Here is a 21484-nt window from a genome sequence, read left to right on the forward strand (position 1 = left end):
AAATTATAATTTTTTGGGGGATTTGTTAAAGTATTTTTTTTAGTATTATTATATAGCTATTTTTTTATAAGTAGAAATAGGGTATGTATTTTATGATGGATGCGCCGATTTGTGATGAAACGATTTTATGATATATATATATATTTATTAAATGTTGTCATATAAATTTTGCGTCTTTTTAACTTGCTGCCTCCTCTCACTGTTCGCAACCTTATTAGTATTTTTTAAGCCTGCTATTAGTTTGGGTTTTAATATTTTTTTGGGTTTACCTGCGCTCGCGGTACGGGGCAATATAGGAGTTTTACTGTGTCCCGGTTTGCGGAAGTTGTTTGGTTTGCCCTGGGTTAAGGTCAAACTTTACAGTACAATGCGTAGTACTAAATTCAATGAGTGCGAAAGAGAGGCATCGACACGGGCCGACGCGTGAAACAAAAGATTTTGTATGAGTAATTAACTTAATAAGGAGTGCCGCTCAACTCGGCTCGCGCGCGGCGTGATGCGATGTTGCCGTTCGTATGTCAACAAACAAACGTTATAAAGAGCTCTGTCAGTGATTTCACAGTTTTTTTTTTAAATAAATATTAAAAAATAGTTGGTGCGCAAAATTTTAGATAAAAATGGAACATTATAGTGTGTCTGACACATGTAATGAATGAATCATAGATCAGATCTCAACCCGCTTCACCGGCGACCCGCCCCCGCGGGCTGCCGCCCGGGGCGGGCCGCCCCCTCCGCCCCACCCACGCTACGCCACTGCTCGAAGGATAGGAGAGAATAAAATTTTTAGAGTTTATGTCTACGTAAATAGTGATTTTTTTTTAATGTATGGATTGTGGAAATCTGTGTCAAGCAATCTAAATACATGACCTCATTTGGCATGAAAAAAAATTACTCGATCCAATGTTTTTTTGTAAAAAAAAGTAACTACATTTATGAAATATATTATGTAGTATAAAATAAAATAAAGTGTTTTGCAAAAGATATAACATTAAGTAGGACATATGCTTGGTAGATAAAAATAGCATAATAATTGTTAAGGAATTATATTTATTTGCATTGATTACATAACATATTTTGCCAAGTAAACACGAATGTTAGTGTGTTAATGCATAGTATTTGAGTAACAATAACTGACCAGTTTTGATGTCATTTTACAGCAAAAAAATTGTCACAACACTTGCAAATGCTTTATAGTTTTTCATGATAGCTCTTATATGCGAAGTGCAGGGGGAAAATATTGGAAGGGTGTAGAACAAGCCTGGTTGGAAAACAGAATTGCCTATCGCTATTAATTCAACGCCACAATAACATTCGATTCAATATCAACATCTCAGAACTTTACAATAAAATAAAGTTAACTAAGGCAAATATTTCTCGCGCGTCTGGAAATATATTACAACTCCTCGAATTTTAAAGAAAGCTTGTAATATTTCATTAATAATTCTTGTGGGAACTGCATCCTCTGCTAGCCTTCCCTTGTCCTCTCCAGATGTATTACTGTATATTAGCTCCATGGTTCAGACACATGAAAGTCTACGCGGGGAAGGGCGGCTACCTGATCCGAGAATGAAGGATAGGGTGAGATGGGAGGAGAAGATAAGAGCTGGTTATCGCGGTTCGCTTTCCTTCCAAGAAAACCTGTCGGGTGTCCGTGTTGGAGAGAGAAAGAGAGAGAGAAAGGCGATATTTTGGAAGACCTTCGAAAGATTCCCGCTAGATGGCAGGCCTCAGAGCTGCAACATTCGACAACCTCCCCTCACAGAAGCTCTCTCGCCACTAACTTGCCAAATCTCACCCGCTAGCTTATATACGTGCTGGCTGGCCTTACAGTAGTAATAAACAAGCATTTATGAAACACTTAAGCTCATTTCCAACAAATTCTGACGAATGACTGTTTTTTGTCCTGCACCAATCCCCTTAATGTACATAATATATTTATGTTCTCCAATATTACAAATGATCGATTAAATATTTTCTCATTTTCTATGCAGTGAAAATATTAAGACTATTTTGAACGCAATGTATCCACCGTTGAATAACTTAGAACGAATTTCATATTATATGCCAAATAAAGTAATTATATAATTGTTTTAACCTTCAAACACTATTTTTCATCCCTTTCACTAGTAACTTGGTCGTATAAAAATTTGCTTTTGCACCAAGGTTTAAGATATTGTTAAAATAAAATCGATTTACTTTAATACAAAGAAATTTTGAATTTTTTTAGAATATTAACCCCTAATTTTACTATAATAATTATTTTCATCAAAAATTGTTTCAGCCAAAGTTGTAGATGAAGTTTAGGATTTATACAATAAATTACAACGGTTTTGATAGTAAATCTGTTTTAAAAAAATGATTATCTTTTACTTTCAAACATTGTTCTTTCCATTCTTTGCAGTAATGGTTGGACGGATAAAAAAATTATTTTAAGAATAATTTAATCAATATTTAGAAAGTTAAACAAAAATAACAATGGATTCGATAGTGTACATGGTTAGGAAACTTTATTTATTTTCATATTCCAACCCTAGGTTTTTTCAACACCTTGCAATAATTATTTGTATTATCAAAAATTGTTGCACACAAACGTTTTAGATAAAAATTATAAGATTTACAAACAATCTGTACGGATGTGATAGTGTGCCTAATAATTGAGTTATGCATATTTTTTTTTGTCTTTCATCCCTTGTTATGGTTGGTCGTATGAAAATTGTTTCAGACAAAAGTTTTAGATAATATTTATGCGGTTTACAAATAGTGAAAATAGCTCAAATAAATACTACCTACTAAATATTTAAATACGTAATCTATGTAAGTTTTAAGTATGCAACAAGTCAAAAATGCCTATTCCATTTTGTTTAACCCTTCATAACGATGAATTAACACATGTAATTAATACTGTAGCAATTTTCAGTTTTTAGCCACGATTATTTTGTCTCATTCATTTACCTATCAAAGTTGACTGATATTGAATATTTAGAACTTTTTCAGTAATTGTTTTTAACAAAAATAAGATGTGAATGATAGTAAGTGAAAATAACACTAGAAATAATTAATTAATGTACATGTTATTAATTATTCCAAAATAAATGAATCGCTTCAAAAAATTATGGTAATTATCTTTTTGTAATTACTTGCTTTAAGAATGAATTATCAATTTATTAGATTTAATCCACCACATGTCGATTTTCATTTCAAGTATCTCAAAAGGTTGGCGATAGGCCGCTCTGCACCCGAGTAAGCATCCCCCTCTTTCTCACCCCCCTCAAAACGGACCGATACTCCTCAAAAACTCCGTCCACGCCGCCTGTGGCGGCCGGCAACCCGCGCAGCTCGCACGTTCGCCGGGGTTGATGGATGGCCAGGAGCCCCACTACTACATGCGCGGCGTTGCCATATTGCACGGCGGCGCGGCGGCACCAGACCTAGGGACAGCGCCGGATCGATCCCCAGCTCCGCAGTTTCCCTTTCGGCGGGAATCCACGTGCGCCGTGCTGTCCTGCGCTGCGATGGGGTAAACACACCTACGAACACCTTCCCCACAAAGTTTTATATATTCAGCTCAAAAGTGTTACACATTTTTGCATAAACCACACAGTTATCGCACACTACACGAAATAACATTATTCTTCAGGCTATGTTTGTTTCGTCTTTTCAACTAGATATCTCCCTTGCATTTGTTATTCTGTCGCAAATATTTTCAATATATTCACAAAGTGTAACACGAGGTGTCAATTAAATAATGTCCTACTTTTAATGGTATATTATAACGGATTAATTTAGACTATTTACAACAAATCACACATCAAATAGAAGCCAAACTAACCTTTTATTCCTACAAATGTTCATTATGTGCAACTTTAGTTATACGGCACACATACAACCTAAGACCAATTCTTTCAACACTTTGGTTAACAAGTCCAGAGTAATGGAAACAATAGCCTCTTTAATACTGTGTCTCAAATCTGGCAAATCTTTAGATAGCGCGGAACGTATACACGATAATTTATAAAACCCAAAGGGAAAAAAAAAACAATCGCATGTCGTTATGTCAGATGAACGTGGAGGCCATTGAAAAAGAGCTCTGTCAATAGTATATAATAGAGCATCCGGGGACTGGCTTCCGAATGAGGAGCGAGGGGCAGACTGCCATATTGGTATGTGATGTCAAGACGGCCATCTTGTATGACCTTGACATTTGACCTTAATTTTGATCTCAGCAGCATTATTACCCACCACTTGGATTCCAGAAACGTTGCACTTTTTGTTATGCCCACCATCTTGAAAATCCGTAATTATTATCCGATTTGAATATGATTTTTTTTAATTAATAAAAATTTTATTGATAAAATTTTAATTATCATAACTTCTACCAACTTAGAAATTGCCTGCCATCTTTAAAATACGTAATAAGTGTGATATTAATGGGAAAAAATTTAAAACTAACAAGAAACTTCATTTGATTAAATTTTTAATAAAAATCTAAAATGACATATTAGTTTTAATTTTGACCGCTAAAGTGCAGGGATTATTTATTACTGTGATGTTCGCCATCTTGTCATTTTGTCACAATCATGAAATTCTCTAAATATTAAGCTATACAAAAAATCTAAAAAACACTTGTTAAATTATCTTTGCATCGATTGATTTCTGTCCTTGGTTCAATCCTTGCCTGATGCAATAAAATATAATTTATTTAAAATTTAAAAAAAACACCAGGTTTGAGGAAAAAAAACAACAACTAAATTACAAATAAAAAATATATTACAGAAAATCTAAAAGTACAAAAAAAAAGTACTAACGTTTCTCAATGTCTACAGTCTCTTTAGGAGGCGAAGCGAATCCTTTGCATGCGTTGACGTGTTTTCAGCACATTTTCACATGTCAGTGTATTTACCAGCTACGTTCAATCGGTGACCATGTACATCATTCGGTTGGCCAGATACGTCTATTCAGTGGTCAGGAATGCATGTCCAGTAGGTGGCCAGCCACATCCAGTTGGTAACCTGGCGCATCCAGTAGGTGGTCAATATCGTGGTTTCAATATCATGCACGAAAAAGGGCGAGTTTTAAAACTGTACTCTTGCATTAGTAGGTACTGTAAAGGAAACTTCCTAGTATTTCTTTCCGTATAGTTTGTAGCATTCTTTTACGAAAAATAAGAAAGCCTACGAGATTACTTTCCTGTGGGCTAAAATGTCTGTGTTTTTGTGTGTAACTTTTGTCGAGTCGTATCTCACTTAACAAATTTCAGGGGCACGCACGAGCTTAGACTACTAGACACGATGAAATGACATAATGGTTAAAATTTATCCACGTATATAAATTTTCCAAACACATAAATTACATAAGTAAAGAAAATGTAATATATAAATTTGTTATCAAAGCATCTGAAAACCTTTTTTTTTTCGCCAAATGTTTATAAACACAAAAAAAAAGTTGAACGACATATTAGTTTAAGTTTGTTTTTACAACTTACAAGATCACCAGAGTCCTAAATAGTGATTATCATTTAGTTTGTTTTCTACCGTGGGTTGTATGTAGATTGCTGTACTAAAATTTTAAAGCAATAATAGCTCTACTGCATGCGATTTATCGGTTAACAACTCAGAATTCCCTTTGCAAATCTGGCACCGAGTTCTCAGGTAGTCTGCGGTAAAGTTTCGTTGTTTTATTATTAATTTGATTGGGCTTTTATGCCTGTAGGCTGGATGGGGGAACGGCTTACAAAAAAACAAAACTCAACCCAATCTCTCACTGGTTTAAAACACCACGCTTACGCATGCATTTGTCGGGATTGGAACCTAGAACCTGTCTCTACGAAGCTAGTTCTTCAACCAACTGCTCTGAGGTGTGCTGTGGGGGTAGGGATAAAGAAGGAGGGGGTGGGGGTAAAACTTGTTGGCATTTCGGAGGGAACTGGACCAGTATGTTAAAAGGGAGTCGTGCCTCGAAGGGGAGGGGAGAGGGGAAGATGGTGGAATATCGTGTCGCGAGGGGTAGCGTCCCCCCGGGGAGGGGGGGGGTAGGAGGGGCAGGAGGTAGGGGTTGGGAAGCCAGTGCGAGCTGTCGCCATGGCAACCACGCGTGCTCTGCGAGAGAGAGAGAGAGAGAGAGAGAGGATACAGGGGTCGCGATGGCTCGGGGACCACCAAGCTGCCGGAATGCTCCTACACTGCACACACGGTCCTGTACAGCACGCGGCGAGTGGAGACGTTCCTCCGGGTGGGCCTCATGACCTCGCTGTCGACGGGAAGACAAGCCTTAAATAAAAATAAAAGGTCTGGCTGGAGGTCAGCGAAGTCATTAGAGACGGCAGCATGGTAGAGTCCCGCTCATTGAAACTAAATGTGACCAGACACTGTTCACCGAAGTTCCGGATTAAACGGGAGTTGCCTTAAGGGGATTGGTGCAGGACAAAAAACAGTCATTCGTCAGAATTTGTTGGAAATGAGCTTAAGTGTTTCATAAATGCTTGTTTATTACTACTGTATGGCCAGCCAGCACGTATATAAGCTAGCGGGTGAGATTTGGCAAGTTAGTGGCGAGAGAGCTTCTGTGAGGGGAGGTTGTCGAATGTTGCAGCTCTGAGGCCTGCCATCTAGCGGGAATCTTTCGAAGGTCTTCCACAATATCGCCTTTCTCTCTCTCTCTCTATCTCTCTCTCCAACACGGACACCCAACCAGCTCTTATCGCTTCCCATCTCGCCCTATCCTTCATTCTCGGATCAGGTAGCCGCCCTTCCCCGCGTAGACTTTCGTGTTACTCCAGGAAACCAAGACAACCTGTGAACAATTTGTCCAAAGCTGAATTTTTGTACTGTGGTAGAGTTGACTATGCTTAATAACATACCGAAAGTTTACCGCTGTAGACCTTGTGCGTTATCACCGAAAATTTGCATTTAAGTCCTAGGTGACAGCAACTTGCATCAGTCCATTAAAATGCTACCCATTTATACAGTTTTTAATTTAGACTGTCCATAAACTTACCAAAATAATCTAGAAACTTTAATACACCCATTAATGTTAGAAAAAATTTAAATTTTTAATATATATGATATAAAGCGATTAATTCACGACATATTTTTTTTTTTATCTTTGCCACCCAGATAAAAATACGATTTACACCGATTTGAAGAGCCCAATGCGAAAAAATGTCTAAATAAATGTTTTTAACTATACTTTTAGCTTTAATATAGTATATTTATAAAGAGTCTAGCATAATTAGTTGCCTCATTAAAGCTGCCCGAGCGTTGCAGTGTACTGCGGCCGTACTGATCTTTCACGGCCGGCGGGCTTTGAAACACGCTGCGTACTGCGACACTCAATAAACTTGGTCTTATTCATGGATTACTTAAAATATATTTAATGCATATGGTAGGGTGTATTCATGTTACATCTATTGAGATATACATATTATTTTTTTATATATGAATGATTTTTGATACAATAAAATTAACAATAAACAATTTCTGCTTGGAACTTGTAAATCAAAATTCTAGAGGACCTCTGGTTTTATATATGTGTGTTCGTATTTTGTTACAAAAATTTTATTATTAAAAATTATTTTAATACCAAAAAATATAATTATTTTTTATTTCTAATACATTATATTATTTTAGATCAGAACTGTGCAAAATTTTAATGTAGCCTATATTATAAAATATATATATATTTAATTGTATGAAATTATTTTACTATATAACAATTGAAGAAAACGATACACCGTTAATGTGCTTATTGAGTTTTGTCACTTTTATAACATAATTCGGATGATAATATTATTTTTTTCCAGAAAATAAATAATACATAAGTTGTGTTGTAAAATGTATTGATAGAATTACATATTTAGTAATTTTTTTTCTAAGTTAATTCATTGGAGTGCTGCGCCTAGCTTACTTCGTTGAATTGCTAGTGGCAAAGAGCGGTGGTGGATGTTTTTGCAAGAGTTTGACCGTATTTTATGACCCCAGCTGTGAGAGGGTGTTCGTCCCAGAAATCCTAACGGTCAAGGAAAATAGCCTTTCTCTGTAGTCACGTACGGGTCTGCTACTCGCGCAATATCGTCAGTTTATCACAACTTTCCGGGAAGTTCTATTGTTGTTATTTATTTATAATTTAGAAATTAAAGAGTCGATCATACTAACATTTTTACCTAAGCAAATTGCATCCTGGAAGATTTTTATCTACGTTTGCAGCAAAAATCACTTGCAGTTAGGAAACTTTTATTCTTTCAGAGTAAAATTCAGTCTGGAATTACCATACATTAAAAACCTTAGTTTTCTGGAGCAAAAAACGTCCCAGCACGAGCGACTTTAACACTGCTGCACCACACACTACGCATCTTGAAATACATCAGTGGTCAGACTATTGTACCAGACACTCAAAATATACACATTTAAACCTTTAAAAAAAAAAAAAAAAAAAAAAAAAAAACACAGACAATATTTATGAAGTGATTTTGACGTTACGCTCAACATATTTATGTAACATGTAGTCAAATTTCTATAAAAAATATATTTTTTTTCTTACCTTTTATGATTAAAATTACCAATTTAATAATAGGACGTTTTAACTTTGAGGTGTTTATCACAGTTACCATGTAGGACATTATTTTATATTACTTTGGTGCCATAATGAGAACCGACTTAAAAAAGTATTAAAGTTATTAAATTTACGAAACATTTTTGTGGATCATTGTAGAAATTATCATTAAGGACTCAACTGCTCATTTATTGGTGTGATCACAAGGTTTCATCTGTAAAATTTTGACGTGTTACTAAGAAATGTTCATTCTACTACTGTACAAAATTTTTCCTTTGGGATAATTTTCCATGTATTAAATATTTTTGTTTCTTAACAGCGAAATTCGTCTCGACCCGAACCTACTTCGACAACCTCGCAGTGAATAAATATGCAACAACGATTACTTTAAGCGATTTCCACGTTGGGCTCTTTAAGTTTATGTAAGATGTATTTATATTTCCTTAAAATTGAATGAAAGTGAATTCGTTAACTTTAATGATTTAAAAGGTCTATTTTATAGAAACATGTTAAACTTTGTGCTTTTTATCACTATCCTCAGATAGGGCAATGTTTCTAGATTATTTTGGGTTCCATACTGAGGTCTACTCCATAAACTGCATTTGCAATATCCATTATTGTGGATCGTTGCAAAAAAATTTAATTTTGGACTTAACTACTCGTTTTCGGTGTGACACACAAGGTTTGCGGCAGTACTTACACTTTTGACGTGTTACTAAGAAATGTTCATTCTACTACTGTACAAATTTCGGCTTTGGGATAATTTTCTATGTATTAAAAACCTTTGTTTCTTCACAGCGAAATTCGTCCCGACCCGAGCCTACTTCGGCAACCTCGCAGTAGTATACACTACGCGGCTCGGATCGCTTTAGTGGTCAGATACATTGTACCAGGCTCTCAACAAATAAACTAATTTAAAATTTAAGAACTAAATCGTGATCGTAAATTGGCCGCCATGGTGATTTGCGAATTTATGGAGAAATAAAAGCAGTTAAAATCTTATGTAGTTTCCAAGAGACATTATTACATCACCAATCATCTTAAGTAACAGGTTTACAAAATTTCAACATATTCATTAACTAGTCAGTTTTTTTTCAAATGTGTTAGTATTAACAATCTGGACCATATCTAGTCGGTGAGGTCTGTATTGTTACAGACTATCTGTATTCCGGTATTTGGATTTTGAAGCTACTTAATGATTCGCTTTCAATGTATATTAAAATATACCTAATGCTAATTGCAGGAATATTTCTACTCGATTTCAAAATTATAATTCCTGAACATTTGTAGCGGACACATTTCAATGTAACACTCACTGATTTTCGAGTTGTGTTGAGGTTTCGCATGCCACTTCGTGTACACGAGATGGCCCCTGCTCTGGTAACAATGAGTAGGGACACCTGTATTTCGCGAATACATTTCGTGTCAAGGTATTTCACAAAATACTGTAGATTTTATAAGAGGAAAGGCAAATTGTGAGGCTGCAGCAGTACTGTGACCACATTCTCATTGGCCTCGTCAAGAGCGGGACGACACCTCTCACCGCTCTCAGCCAATAACCACAGGAGAAAAGCTACAGCATTTTGTGAAATACCTTGACACGAAATGTATTCTCGAAATACAGGTGTCCCTAACAATGAGTCATCACAACCGGTGCCGTCTGTACGAGCGTCTTCACAAGTTATGCTGAAATATGTTCTTAAATATTAATTCAAGTGAATTCTTAAAATCCTACACACCTTATCTTAAGTGTCGTAAATGAATCGTTATATTTTGTAAATCCATATAATATAGGAGCCAACATGGCGCGAAGCGATGGACGCGATACGAATAATATTTTTTTTACCAACCACTACATCAGTAAATATTTGTGGTTTCCATTCGCTATGAATTCAAGCATGTAACATTTGTACTGCTTCTTCAATTCGGCCACAAGTCAAGTAGCCAATGAGCAGGTGACATTTTTCGAGTCCGTAGAGGATTGACTATCGTACAGGTCATTGGCAACACGCCCTTACGCGCATGGTTAATACCCGCATGAGTAGAGCAGAGGTGCCCACCTCCCCCCCCCCCCCCCCCGTAAACTAATTATGCCCCCCCCCCCCCCGAATTTTTTTATGCCATTTTCTAAATGATTTACTCAATTATTTTATAATATTATACTTTTTTAGTATTATATTTTATCACATTTTGCATTAATTAAAACTGATTTTCTAATAATAATTTTGGTAATATCAGGTAATATTTCCATCCTGAACCGACAGATACCAAACTGCTTTTGTTGAATAAAGTGCGGGGTTGCCAATTTGATTTACAAGACCCCTTTCATTTATCAAAGCACCAGAATCGTATTTTCACATTAGAAGCTATAATTATGTAAATAATATATACATTTTTCTCGTCTTTTAACCACCCCCCCCCCCCTTAAAAATTTTAATGACGCAGTCTGCGTCGTTACCCCCCCCTTGTGGGCACCCCTGAGTAGAGTGTAAAGGCGTAAGCATGATACACATCTGGTCCTCATCTAACCGCGCACACTTAGATTTAACTCAGGATAGGGTGAAAAATGTTTACTAATTTTGCAGTCCTAACAGTCACCAACGAAACGCCAGCAAAATAAATAAATAAGGCCACGAATATTGTTCGTGAATGAAGGCGAAGCTGATACTTTGGAAACGTTACCAGCATATATTAAATAATGTTTAACTATTATTTACGTAGCTTACTTCTTAAAACTGCATTCATGTAAACTGATTTTGTGTGAGACTATGTTGAGTGTTTTCTGCTACACTTATTTTTCTGAAAAAAAGTATATTGTGGCTTAATAAACTTGTTAACATTGATGCCTATCATAAAAAAAATTCAAACGTAATCATACGGATACATGTTGAGTATAGTTTATGAATGGTTCACGCATTGCTGGAAAAAAAAAGCATGTTTACAATTTTACACATCTTTATGTTGTCGCATCGCGTCCATCGCGTTGTACATACGCAACTCTGAAAAATAAATGTATGGTAAAAAAGCTATAATAAAATAATCTCTTATCTTTCTTTATTCTTTTTTCTAAGCGCTCTAATGGCTTTCGATAGTTTTGTTCTTTTGTGTACTATGCTTGGTGGAGGTTTCTTCGGCATTTTATTCCTGAATAAATCTCACGCTTACAACAAAAAACATCTAGCTAAATCACTGTGCTAAATAATAACAGAGAATAACCATTCAATTATACGCCGAGCTAGACCAAACAAGTTCTCTTATCTACTGAAAATGAGTACGTTGACCTTCATATCAGTTTCGCGCGAAATCCCGTCTCCCCTTCGTAAACAGCAGACAGCTGAGGTAGGGTGGGAACGAGAGAAAACACTGGCTGCAAACAGTTCGGGAAACTGTCGCAAGGTGTCACTACTGTCCAGCGCGCTCCATAATTTCTCGTATCCGAGCTTGCACGCTGCTCAAACTTCTACAGCTACGTTTTTACTTTAGGTCCGACTGCAATAAGCTAAAGACTAAAATAAAGTCAATCATTCAGCCGACAGATATATTGGCGTTTGAATTACAAATGAAAACGCGAATGTTATTAAATTCGCAAATGAATATCACGCAATTTCGTAGCAGCTCATTTATTAAAATTCAAATTGTAAATACGTTAAATTAATAATGATTACAGATAAAATAATGGTCACAGTCATATCTCCCGTGTCTGAAAATTTATCTGCGGAAGTTTTACCACTGAATTCTTTATAGTTTATTAATAAAGCTTGAATTTAAAAAATTCCCGAAAATCAGCAATAACTTAATTAAAATAAAATAATTAAAAAAATTATTTTACACCAGAATGGTTCAAATCTTCTCTAGTAGCTGAATCATTAACAAATATATTGTTTTTTTAATACGATGCTGGTGCACCAATCCCCTTAAAAGGCACGTACTATAAGCTTTGAAAGATTTGTGCAACGGGAGTGCATGACTTGATGTAAGCTTTTGGACATACGCCATTGCTAAGCACATGTATGTCTGTAGAAGAAAACTACAAAAAAAAACCAAAACTATTGTGTTTGTTTCATCTTTTCTTTTTTTTGTGTTTTTTTATCGTTTCATCTGTTGTGCTGAATTTGTTTTGGGGTTCAATTCATCATTTGTGTTTTTTTTTTTTTTTCGTTCTCTTAGTCCATTTTTCTTTGTTTTTCTTTGTTTGTTGACCATATTCCGGTTATAGAATATTATGTGGTGTATATATCCTGTTGACAACAGCAATTTTTGCTTATTTTGTGTTTTTTGTCTTTTGGTTTTTTGTAGTTTTCTTCTACAGACATACGTGTGCTTAGCAATGGCGTATGTCCATAAGCTTACATCAAGTCACGTAATATAAGTTTCAGATGGGTAAAACTGTTATTTTTTTAATTTTAGTTAATAAAACTTTTTGTACATCAGTATAAATATTAAAACACCCAATAAATATAAATAGAAAGTATGGATACAAATTAAGTAGAATATGAGAACCACTCTTCAGAAATCCTCTTAACCTAGCTCTGCATCCTAAAAAAAAAAAAAAAAAAAAAAAAAAAAAAAAAAAAAAAACATTTAGCCTCTGATTGGCCAAACAGCGCAGCCAACCAGAAGAGAAGAGTAAGGCCACTGATTGGCCAGCAGTCCCAACCAATCGCAGAAGTTCATCCCCAATTGGCCACACCGACCAGCCAACCATAAGAAAGAAAGTATCTGATTGGCCCACAGCTGCAGCCGATCTGGAAACAATCCTACCTCAGGCGAGAGTATTTAAAGGCGGGATAATATCCATGAACCTCAGTAGGTAATTGATACCCTGTTGATGGCGACTGCAAGGTCGACTGAAACGTCGGTGAAATCTTCGCCTTCGACGCGACTACAACCCAGACTGAAGTTTTTGTACTACGAAACAAAGAAACAAAGAAATAACATTCTAAAAACACGTGTAGGGAGTGAGAAAGTTCCCGGAAAAAAGGATGCTCACGCCGACTTATATTTCTGCACTATCTTACCGTAGCCAACTGAGGACGTCAAAAATTAGCAACTCCTATTTTTTTAAAATCCTGCCCGGATTAACCGGTTGTCCAGACGAGCAATGTCTGTAATAGCGGGACTTAACTTCAATGAACCAGACCAGCAATACCGTTAAATGAATCGGCCAAGGTCAATTGTATGTTAACCATCCCAGCAGTTGCCTGGAGTTACTTCAGGAAACCGCGGAAAACATAAATCAAATGTGCCCACACCGAGATTCAAACCCGGGACCTCATTTAAATTCGTTTCGTTTCAGGTAATTTCGATTATTTCACTTTCATATGTAGAGCTAGGTTACATTTCTCTACATGTCAGTTCTTTTCTTTGAATTACACTACTTCAGTCCATGACAATTTGCCAACATTTATTTTATAATAATTTGTTACTATCTTGCACTACACCTCAGCTCTCAACACTAGAATCAAAATTTTTATAGTATGCAATCATACACACATATTCACCTTTCGCATCACAATCTTAGATAGGTAACGTACGTATAAAGTAAACCCTTGATTGTCATCAGAAATAGTAGGTGTGTGAACCACCATAAGTGTACCAAAGTTGTAAAACTCTGGCTTTCCGGAATTGAGTCGATTTTTGCAGAAAATTTACCAGAAAAAAAGTATTCTCTAGCAACGTCTTCTACCAGACGCAGAACATTGTATTAAAATATTTTTGATGTGTAAACATCCGAGCTCTCGGTATTTGACATTTATTATGTGGCCGGCTTGCAAGTCGTGACTTGAGGCAAAGTAAAGTATTTATCCATTTGATTAACCTGCAAAGGTTTTGCTTGGATTTTACTTACCTGACTCTGCAAGCGGCTATTAGTATTATATGAAACTGCAAACCGGTAGGAAACCTTTGGGAAGATATCTCTTAAGGCACCGTCTCACATGACATATTAATTTTCTCTCTCTCTCTCTCTCTCTCTCTCTCTCCCGTCATTTCTTTTATCTAAGGACTAGCTTTTAAATTTTATCCTAAACTTATTTCGCATTTGTTGATCTACCATTAATATTTTGAACATATATTCACCTAGTGTAGTATAATAGGTGTAAAAATGTCACGCAAGTGTTAATTACGAAGATCTACGAGGATTTTTACACCCATTATATTACACTTAGTGAATATGTTGAAAATATTTGTGATAGAATAACAAATCCAAGGTAGAAAATATCAGCATGGCGTATGGTACCGAAACTTTAGTTGTCATTCCGAAAATTGGATAAGTGGCCTCAAAATCTAGATTACAACAAATTGAAAACAAAATCATGATGGTGAGGAGTATTACATACTCAGAATAACTTGCTCTGAACGCTACCATAAAAAAAATTGAAGGGTATAAAATTGGTAACCTCCTCCCATATTACGGTAGCGTAATATTTCTCAGAACAAACACCAGCTCTGTAGTTTGACGAGATTTACCATAGGCGTTTTTGTATGTAGATAGATGAATATAAACAAGAACGGAGCCAGGAGGGAGTCCTTGTTGTCTATGCCCCTTCCTTCCCAGGATTAAAAAAATAAAATAACCGAAGACAGAATAAGAATATCATGGAAACCCAGATACCTAAAGTTACAGAGATACTATTTAGGAAGACTTTTTTTAAATACTTAGAGGGCTACAATAACTTATTTCCTCCCCATTGTATCCCGACTTGTCTCGTAAACACAAAAAAAGCTTAAGGAATTGTTTTACCGAGCAGCCTACATCCAATGCCTGTCTGCACGAAAGTTTTTGTAATCACGCATTTCGTACAAACTTAACAATTGCGTTTTTCGTGCATTTTATAACATTATTGAATTCATGAGGTATTTTTTTTATCGAAAATCATCGAATAATTTACGTACTTACGAACAGAGTTAAATAAAAAAAAATTGGTTGTCTGTAAAGTCGGTTTACGGACGATAGTTTAACGTGACATCGTCATAACAAAACATTGATGAAATGATTGCATACTTTTATGAATAAAATTGAATCATTTTCATTGAATTATCACTATTTTCTATGAATACAAAAAAGGAGTGAAATGAAATCTACAATTTAATTGATAAATTTACTTTTATTTGCACTCATTAATTCAAATATGTTTATTACTTTAACGAAGAGATTATTTTAACTATAACTTTTATACATGTTTGCTATTTAACTTCTTCCAACCTGCGTTATTCTGTTAAGGATAGGACGATGATGGGAAAAGTAGGAAACGATTGGGAGTGTTTCAAGTTTAACGTGCCTCGGAAAAAGTCAAATCGATGGTTGTTCCAATCGAGTGGAAGAGAGCGCAAGCGTAAAATGAGCGTAACGGGACACAGTGTAACGGGACAATATGCGTAACGGGACACTTTTTCGTGCGTGCAGCCGGCGTTCATCAATTTATTAGACGTTGTCACGTCAAAAAAAAAATTACGTTTACGTTTCTCAAGCCATATCGTGAAATGTGCAAACGGTGGTGTTTTAAAAGTCCACTGTTCCGTGAGATTTTAATGTGACAATTAATTTTCTTAAATCCGTAATTATAAAGATGACGTTCTCATGAAATGTGACGTAATGGTGGAAGCGAGGGTGCTCGCCGCAGCTGAAGCCATGTTCCGGGTCGTGCATGTCACGAGGCGAGGGTGTGAACCGTCAGCGGCGCCCGCGGGGAGGAACAGGGGCGCGCCGGCAGGGGCGATGGTGCTGCTACCTCGTGCCAGCCACCGCGGCGGCTTGCGGCATGGCGTGTCGGGGTCTCGCTCCGACCCCGCCCGTGGTCCCTCCGGGGGCCACCGTCGTCTCCGCCAGGCAGGGCTATTGTTAGACTTGCCCCAGCGCCCCGACGGCAGGGGGTTGCAGGACGTGCCGCAATTACGGCACCGGTACCTTTACTATGGCACGCGCACCACTATCACGGCCGACGATACCATTATTTTTAGGTTTCTTCATTATTCGTGACTTGATGTAAGTTTTTGGACATGCGCCATTGCAAAGAACTTTTTTCTGTAGAAGAAAACTAAAAAAAAATTAAAAAGTAAATAAATAAATAAATAAAAATACCCAAGATACAAAAAAAATAGCAAAAAAATTGCTGTTGTCAACAGGATATAAACACCAAAACATATTCCTGTAACGGAATATTTTGTGGTGTTTATATCCTGTTGACAACAGCAATTTTGTTTTGCTAAATTTATGTTTTTTGTCTTCTGGGTATTTTTATTTTTTATTTTTAGTTTTTAGTTTTCTTCTACAGAACAAGTGCTTTGCAACGGTGTGTGTCCAAAAACTTACATCAAGTCATGCACTCCCGTTGCACAAATCTTTCAAAGATAATTTCGTTATTCATCATTGTCGTAGTCATACTGTATACAACGTACCATTATATCTGACTACTTTAAAATAGATGCGTGGCCAGCACGCGTGTTACAAGTGAAACTTCACATTTCAATAATAAAATTAAACACTAAAACAATATGCTTGGACAACAGAACCGAACAATAAATTGCACAGTGGAGGGTTTACCATCGTACAAACATGGCGATGAAAACCTGCGAAAAGTCATAAAAAGTTTGCCGACTCTCTACTTTATTCATTATCCCACCAACAAGACCCCAACCCTGAGCGTTGCATTCTGAAGAGTCGTAGTATCGAGTTACCCCGCCAGCTGTAAAGAGGTTTCACTTCAAAAATAAATGATCCATGAAAAACTGTGTAGCTGAGAGATGCTCGGAATGTGGACATTTGCCTTGGGCAGTTTAACTGAACAGAAAAAAAATCGTTATAATGATCAATGTTTAATTTTTATGAAACATAAACCCTGCGATAGTTCTTTAGTTGTCTATTTTGATCATTTTTTATCTGTATATATCACCTGTAATGTGTAAAGGGTACAAGCATTTTACAACAAATGTAAAGGTGTCTGATTTATGATGCCATTGAAACAAAACATTTCCTCTAAATGTCCAGTGCTGTGCCTTGGGATGTGAAACACTAGACGGTAGATTTTAATAACGAGTGAGAGAAGTGCTTTGCGTATATATTATTTTATTTTCAAAACTAAATTTGAAACAAATATCAAAATCGATAATAAGTATTGCTCAAATTTCAAATTGTTTGTGTTTCGGATTATGTTTCCTCCTTCTATATTTGAGGTGAAATGTTCCAAAAAAAAAAAAAAAAAATACAGTCATCATGTAGGCTAGGATAATATTTTTATTTTCACTTATTAAACTATCGCAAAGTTAAAGCAAATAATCGATTTGAATTAATTTATTCGGAAAGTAACATGTGTTTACTAAAAAATGTATTATAAAAATAATGGAAAATAATTTTTTTCTACTGTTTTTAAATTTTATGTTTTAGTGTTGGTGACGTGGTGGGAACTTTTGTGCTTCATAAACTAACGTGATTTTTATTTTGCCTTAGTTGCATGTTGCTTGCTAGAGCTATTGCATTTCTTGCCAAGCTCAGTTCTCGCCTGGCCTTTCTCCGCAAGTTAAAAAAACCTTGAGAGATACAGCAGACTCCCACAGGCCTGAATCTCTGAACACGTTCCACGCGTCTTGGGGTACACTCACCACATGCAATACGTACATGCACTCTGAAGGCGTCGACACTGAACGACTTAAGACGCATCATAAACTCACCGGTTAGAAGTGATCTGACACCCGAAGTGTTCTGGCGCGTAAAGTTGAGTTGGACGACTTTTCAACGAGCACAGCTCCGGAGACTACTGAAACATCAGAGAAACGTTATTTATTTTTTGCGAGGGTAGAAGTTAACAGTGGAAGGAAGGAAAAGCGAGCATAGGAAAAAGGGGGGAGGGGGGAGCGAATGGGTGGTTCGCGGAGACGAATCTCCATAATGTTGTTAAGCTGGTGCCCAGAGTGTGTTGAGTGGAAGAGAGAGGCGGGGTGTGTGGGAAACGGGTAGTTGGGGGAGGGAGGGGGGGGGGGAAGCGGACCAGAGCATACATTATTCAACGGCAGCGAAACAACACGTTGCCAAGAGTGGGGGAGGGGTTGTAATGGAGATTGGAAGTCCCCGTAATATGAAACAATTTATCCACATAATTTGTTATCGGAGGCAGGAATCCCTGCTCTCCCCCCCCTGCCCCGCGTGCGCGCACTAACCCACCTCAACTCGCCGACCCTCCAACCCTTTTCTCGCCAGAGAAGGGTTGGTTTTGACGGAAGAGCTCTCCATGCTTGGTACGCGCGAAAGGGTTGCAGGCGCGGTGCTTCGCGGGGGGGTGGGGGGGGAGGGGTGGGGGGTCGAGGCGATAATGTGATTCGCGGGCTCGTTTCCGCTCGGGCGACTATATGCTGTATGGCGAGGTATTAATTCCAGAGACATTTGGTGGGAGACACCCCCCCCCCCCCTTTCAATTCTCTCTCGTGGATGAGTCATCGAAAATTGGAATAAATTTGCGGGCAATGATAAAGTAATGTTTTTTTACAAAGTACATTTTTTGTCTCCAAGCACCAACTTGCTTTTAATTACTTTCGATGTCGGTTGTTGCTTGAATCATCAAGGGTTATTCGCACAGATTGTAGTTTATAAGCATAAAAGAGATAATTTTTTTTAAATAATGTAAGTTGCTATTTGGAACTGCATTTACAGTGATTGATGTTGCAAAACAACTCTGAAATCATTCAGAACTCAGCCCCAGTTATTAGTCAGTAAAAAAAAAAGTAAAAAAAAAATGTATTTGCATGAATCAACGTATGGCTTACAGTTGGGGGTAATGTTCTTCGTCCTGAACTGAAGTTTATGAAGACAGACAGTGTGTGATGTTTAGAGGCAAAACATGAGGGGGGGGGGATACAGGAACGGGATAAAATTATAACCTTGAAATATATTCAAAGTACCACACATTTTCTCTGTCGCATTTTTTTTGGTATCATGTTTATGGCGTAAAGGTTTTTTTTCTTTTAATTTAAAAATAAGTTACTATTATTGTGCTCGGGTACACACAAGTCGTATTTAATGATGTAATGAGTGCATAACTTTTTTCTGTGCCTCAGAACCAACGAGCCTATGTCACAGGTGGGAAACCTTTACAGGAGTGTAAAATCTTTCCATGATAATGTGTTTTCAATCAACCTACATGTGCTTGTAGCCGGCAGGAAATAACTTATGATTAATTTATTAGAAATGGGGGGACGTTCTCAACAGCTAAAAGTACACATTGTAACAAAACGTTTGTTTTTATAGAAAAAAAAAGCTTTGGACTTAAAAGCTCTTATAGATCTCACAAAATTCTTAGAATTTTATTTCAGTTATTTACAATGGTGTGACTCAATAGAAAACAATATTTTTTTTAAGACATCATCCGCAATAAAACAAAAAAAAATCGCCAAATATGGACGTAGAATCATTTAGCTCGAGGCACAGAATTACTCTCCGAGGCATCAAAACAGTACATTTCGGCTGATGTTTGGAACACACGGGACGAAATAGCCTCTCTGAAAAGAACAGAGTTTGGGCGTGCAAGTCCTTGCACGAACGCTCTTCAACGCTCCAGGAAAGGAGCGTGTTTCTTTTTTTCTTTTTCCTTCTTCACGGAGGAGCTGTTTTCGAGGGGTTTGGCTTCCCCCGTCGGGAAGACAGGCAGCGAATGTGTAATTCCTGCACGAATCTGTTTTATTTTCGACACCCGCCCACCATGAGCTGGAATCAAATCACTTTTTTTTTCGGCAGGAGGGGTAACGAAACGAAAATCATGGTGGGAAACAGAGGAAGTAACTATGGGAAAAGAAAATAAAAGGAGGAGGGAGGAGAGAGAGTCGGATATATGGACCGTACTTGAAATAATTTCATTTGTCTCCAAATTTGTTCGGGGAAACACAAGACCAATTTCAGCCAACCGAGTCTTGTCTCACAAATGTGCAAGTCTTGTTACTACATATGTAAAAATTATTTAAAACATAAACACTTGTATCACAAGTTAATAAGACTAGGCGCATAACACACATGCACACTCACCCAAAAAAACTATTTTTTTCAAGAGAGCAGTTTAAACAATTTTAAATAGTGTCTCACTTATATAATCAACTATTTTCTACCCAAAAATTTGAGATTTCTGACATATCGAAGATCTTAGTGTTGTATACCAATATAAATAACGCCAAACGGTGGTCAGGTTTTTGGCTAAAAGTGCATTTTTCCCTAAAGTGGATTTAGTGTCTTGTGTCTCCGAGGTACAGAGTTGTACACTTGCAGCTAACATAATTCGGTAACATAACCAATCTTGAAACTAACAGCATTTGGAAAAATAACCTCAATTCAATATACCAGTAATAGTTATTGTTTCTTATTCGAATTAACGTAATTTCTTTATAGTAGAGGAAGAACTGCACAGAAACATCTTTCTAGGAGAATTACTTGTAAACTTGTAAATTGTAACCTGCCTAAGTTTTGAGCAAAATAAATATTCAGTAGTAAATAAAGAGTGTCAGCTTAACGTTTTTTTTAGCAACGATATTGTCAATAACCCAGAATTTATTTGTCGGTAGCCTTGATACAAAAAAAAACACGTAAACTTGTAAAACACTTGTAACTGGATAATTCCACCAACTTTTTGAAATTTTGCTTGTCAGTTACAAACATTTACTTTTGTGAGATTGGGCCCCTGCTTGAAACGCACCCCCCTCCCTTTTCCAACCTCACCCCCCCCCCCCCCCCCACACACACATCAAACATACCAAACCCGTTCCGGGCTCTCTATCTAATTTTCTCTTTGATTCGGCTGAAACGTAGCCCGGGCGAGAGAGAATCACCGAGGAGTGGTAAGACGTGTGGTAGGAGGGCCGATACTCGGAAATGCCCCGCCCTAAGCTAAGAGAAACGGGGCAGGAGGTGACACTACGTCACAAACGCGAAGCCAATGTGACCACGCCCACAGCTGATTAAAAG

The 21484-nt window shown here is 37.1% G+C and overlaps 1 protein-coding gene across 1 annotated transcript in view; it reads left to right on the top strand.

Moving 5' to 3' along the window:
• LOC134534548 (uncharacterized) overlaps positions 1 to 21484 on the top strand; it is a 97275-nt gene that overhangs the window by 10066 nt on the left and 65725 nt on the right. The window contains exon 5 of the mRNA XM_063373030.1: positions 16170 to 16449. Coding sequence (XP_063229100.1) covers positions 16170 to 16449 — 280 coding nt within the window. The remainder of the gene's footprint in view (positions 1 to 16169; positions 16450 to 21484) is intronic.

Source organism: Bacillus rossius, chromosome 7, assembly GCF_032445375.1.
Source record: "Bacillus rossius redtenbacheri isolate Brsri chromosome 7, Brsri_v3, whole genome shotgun sequence".
Classification (NCBI taxonomy): domain Eukaryota; kingdom Metazoa; phylum Arthropoda; class Insecta; order Phasmatodea; family Bacillidae; genus Bacillus; species Bacillus rossius.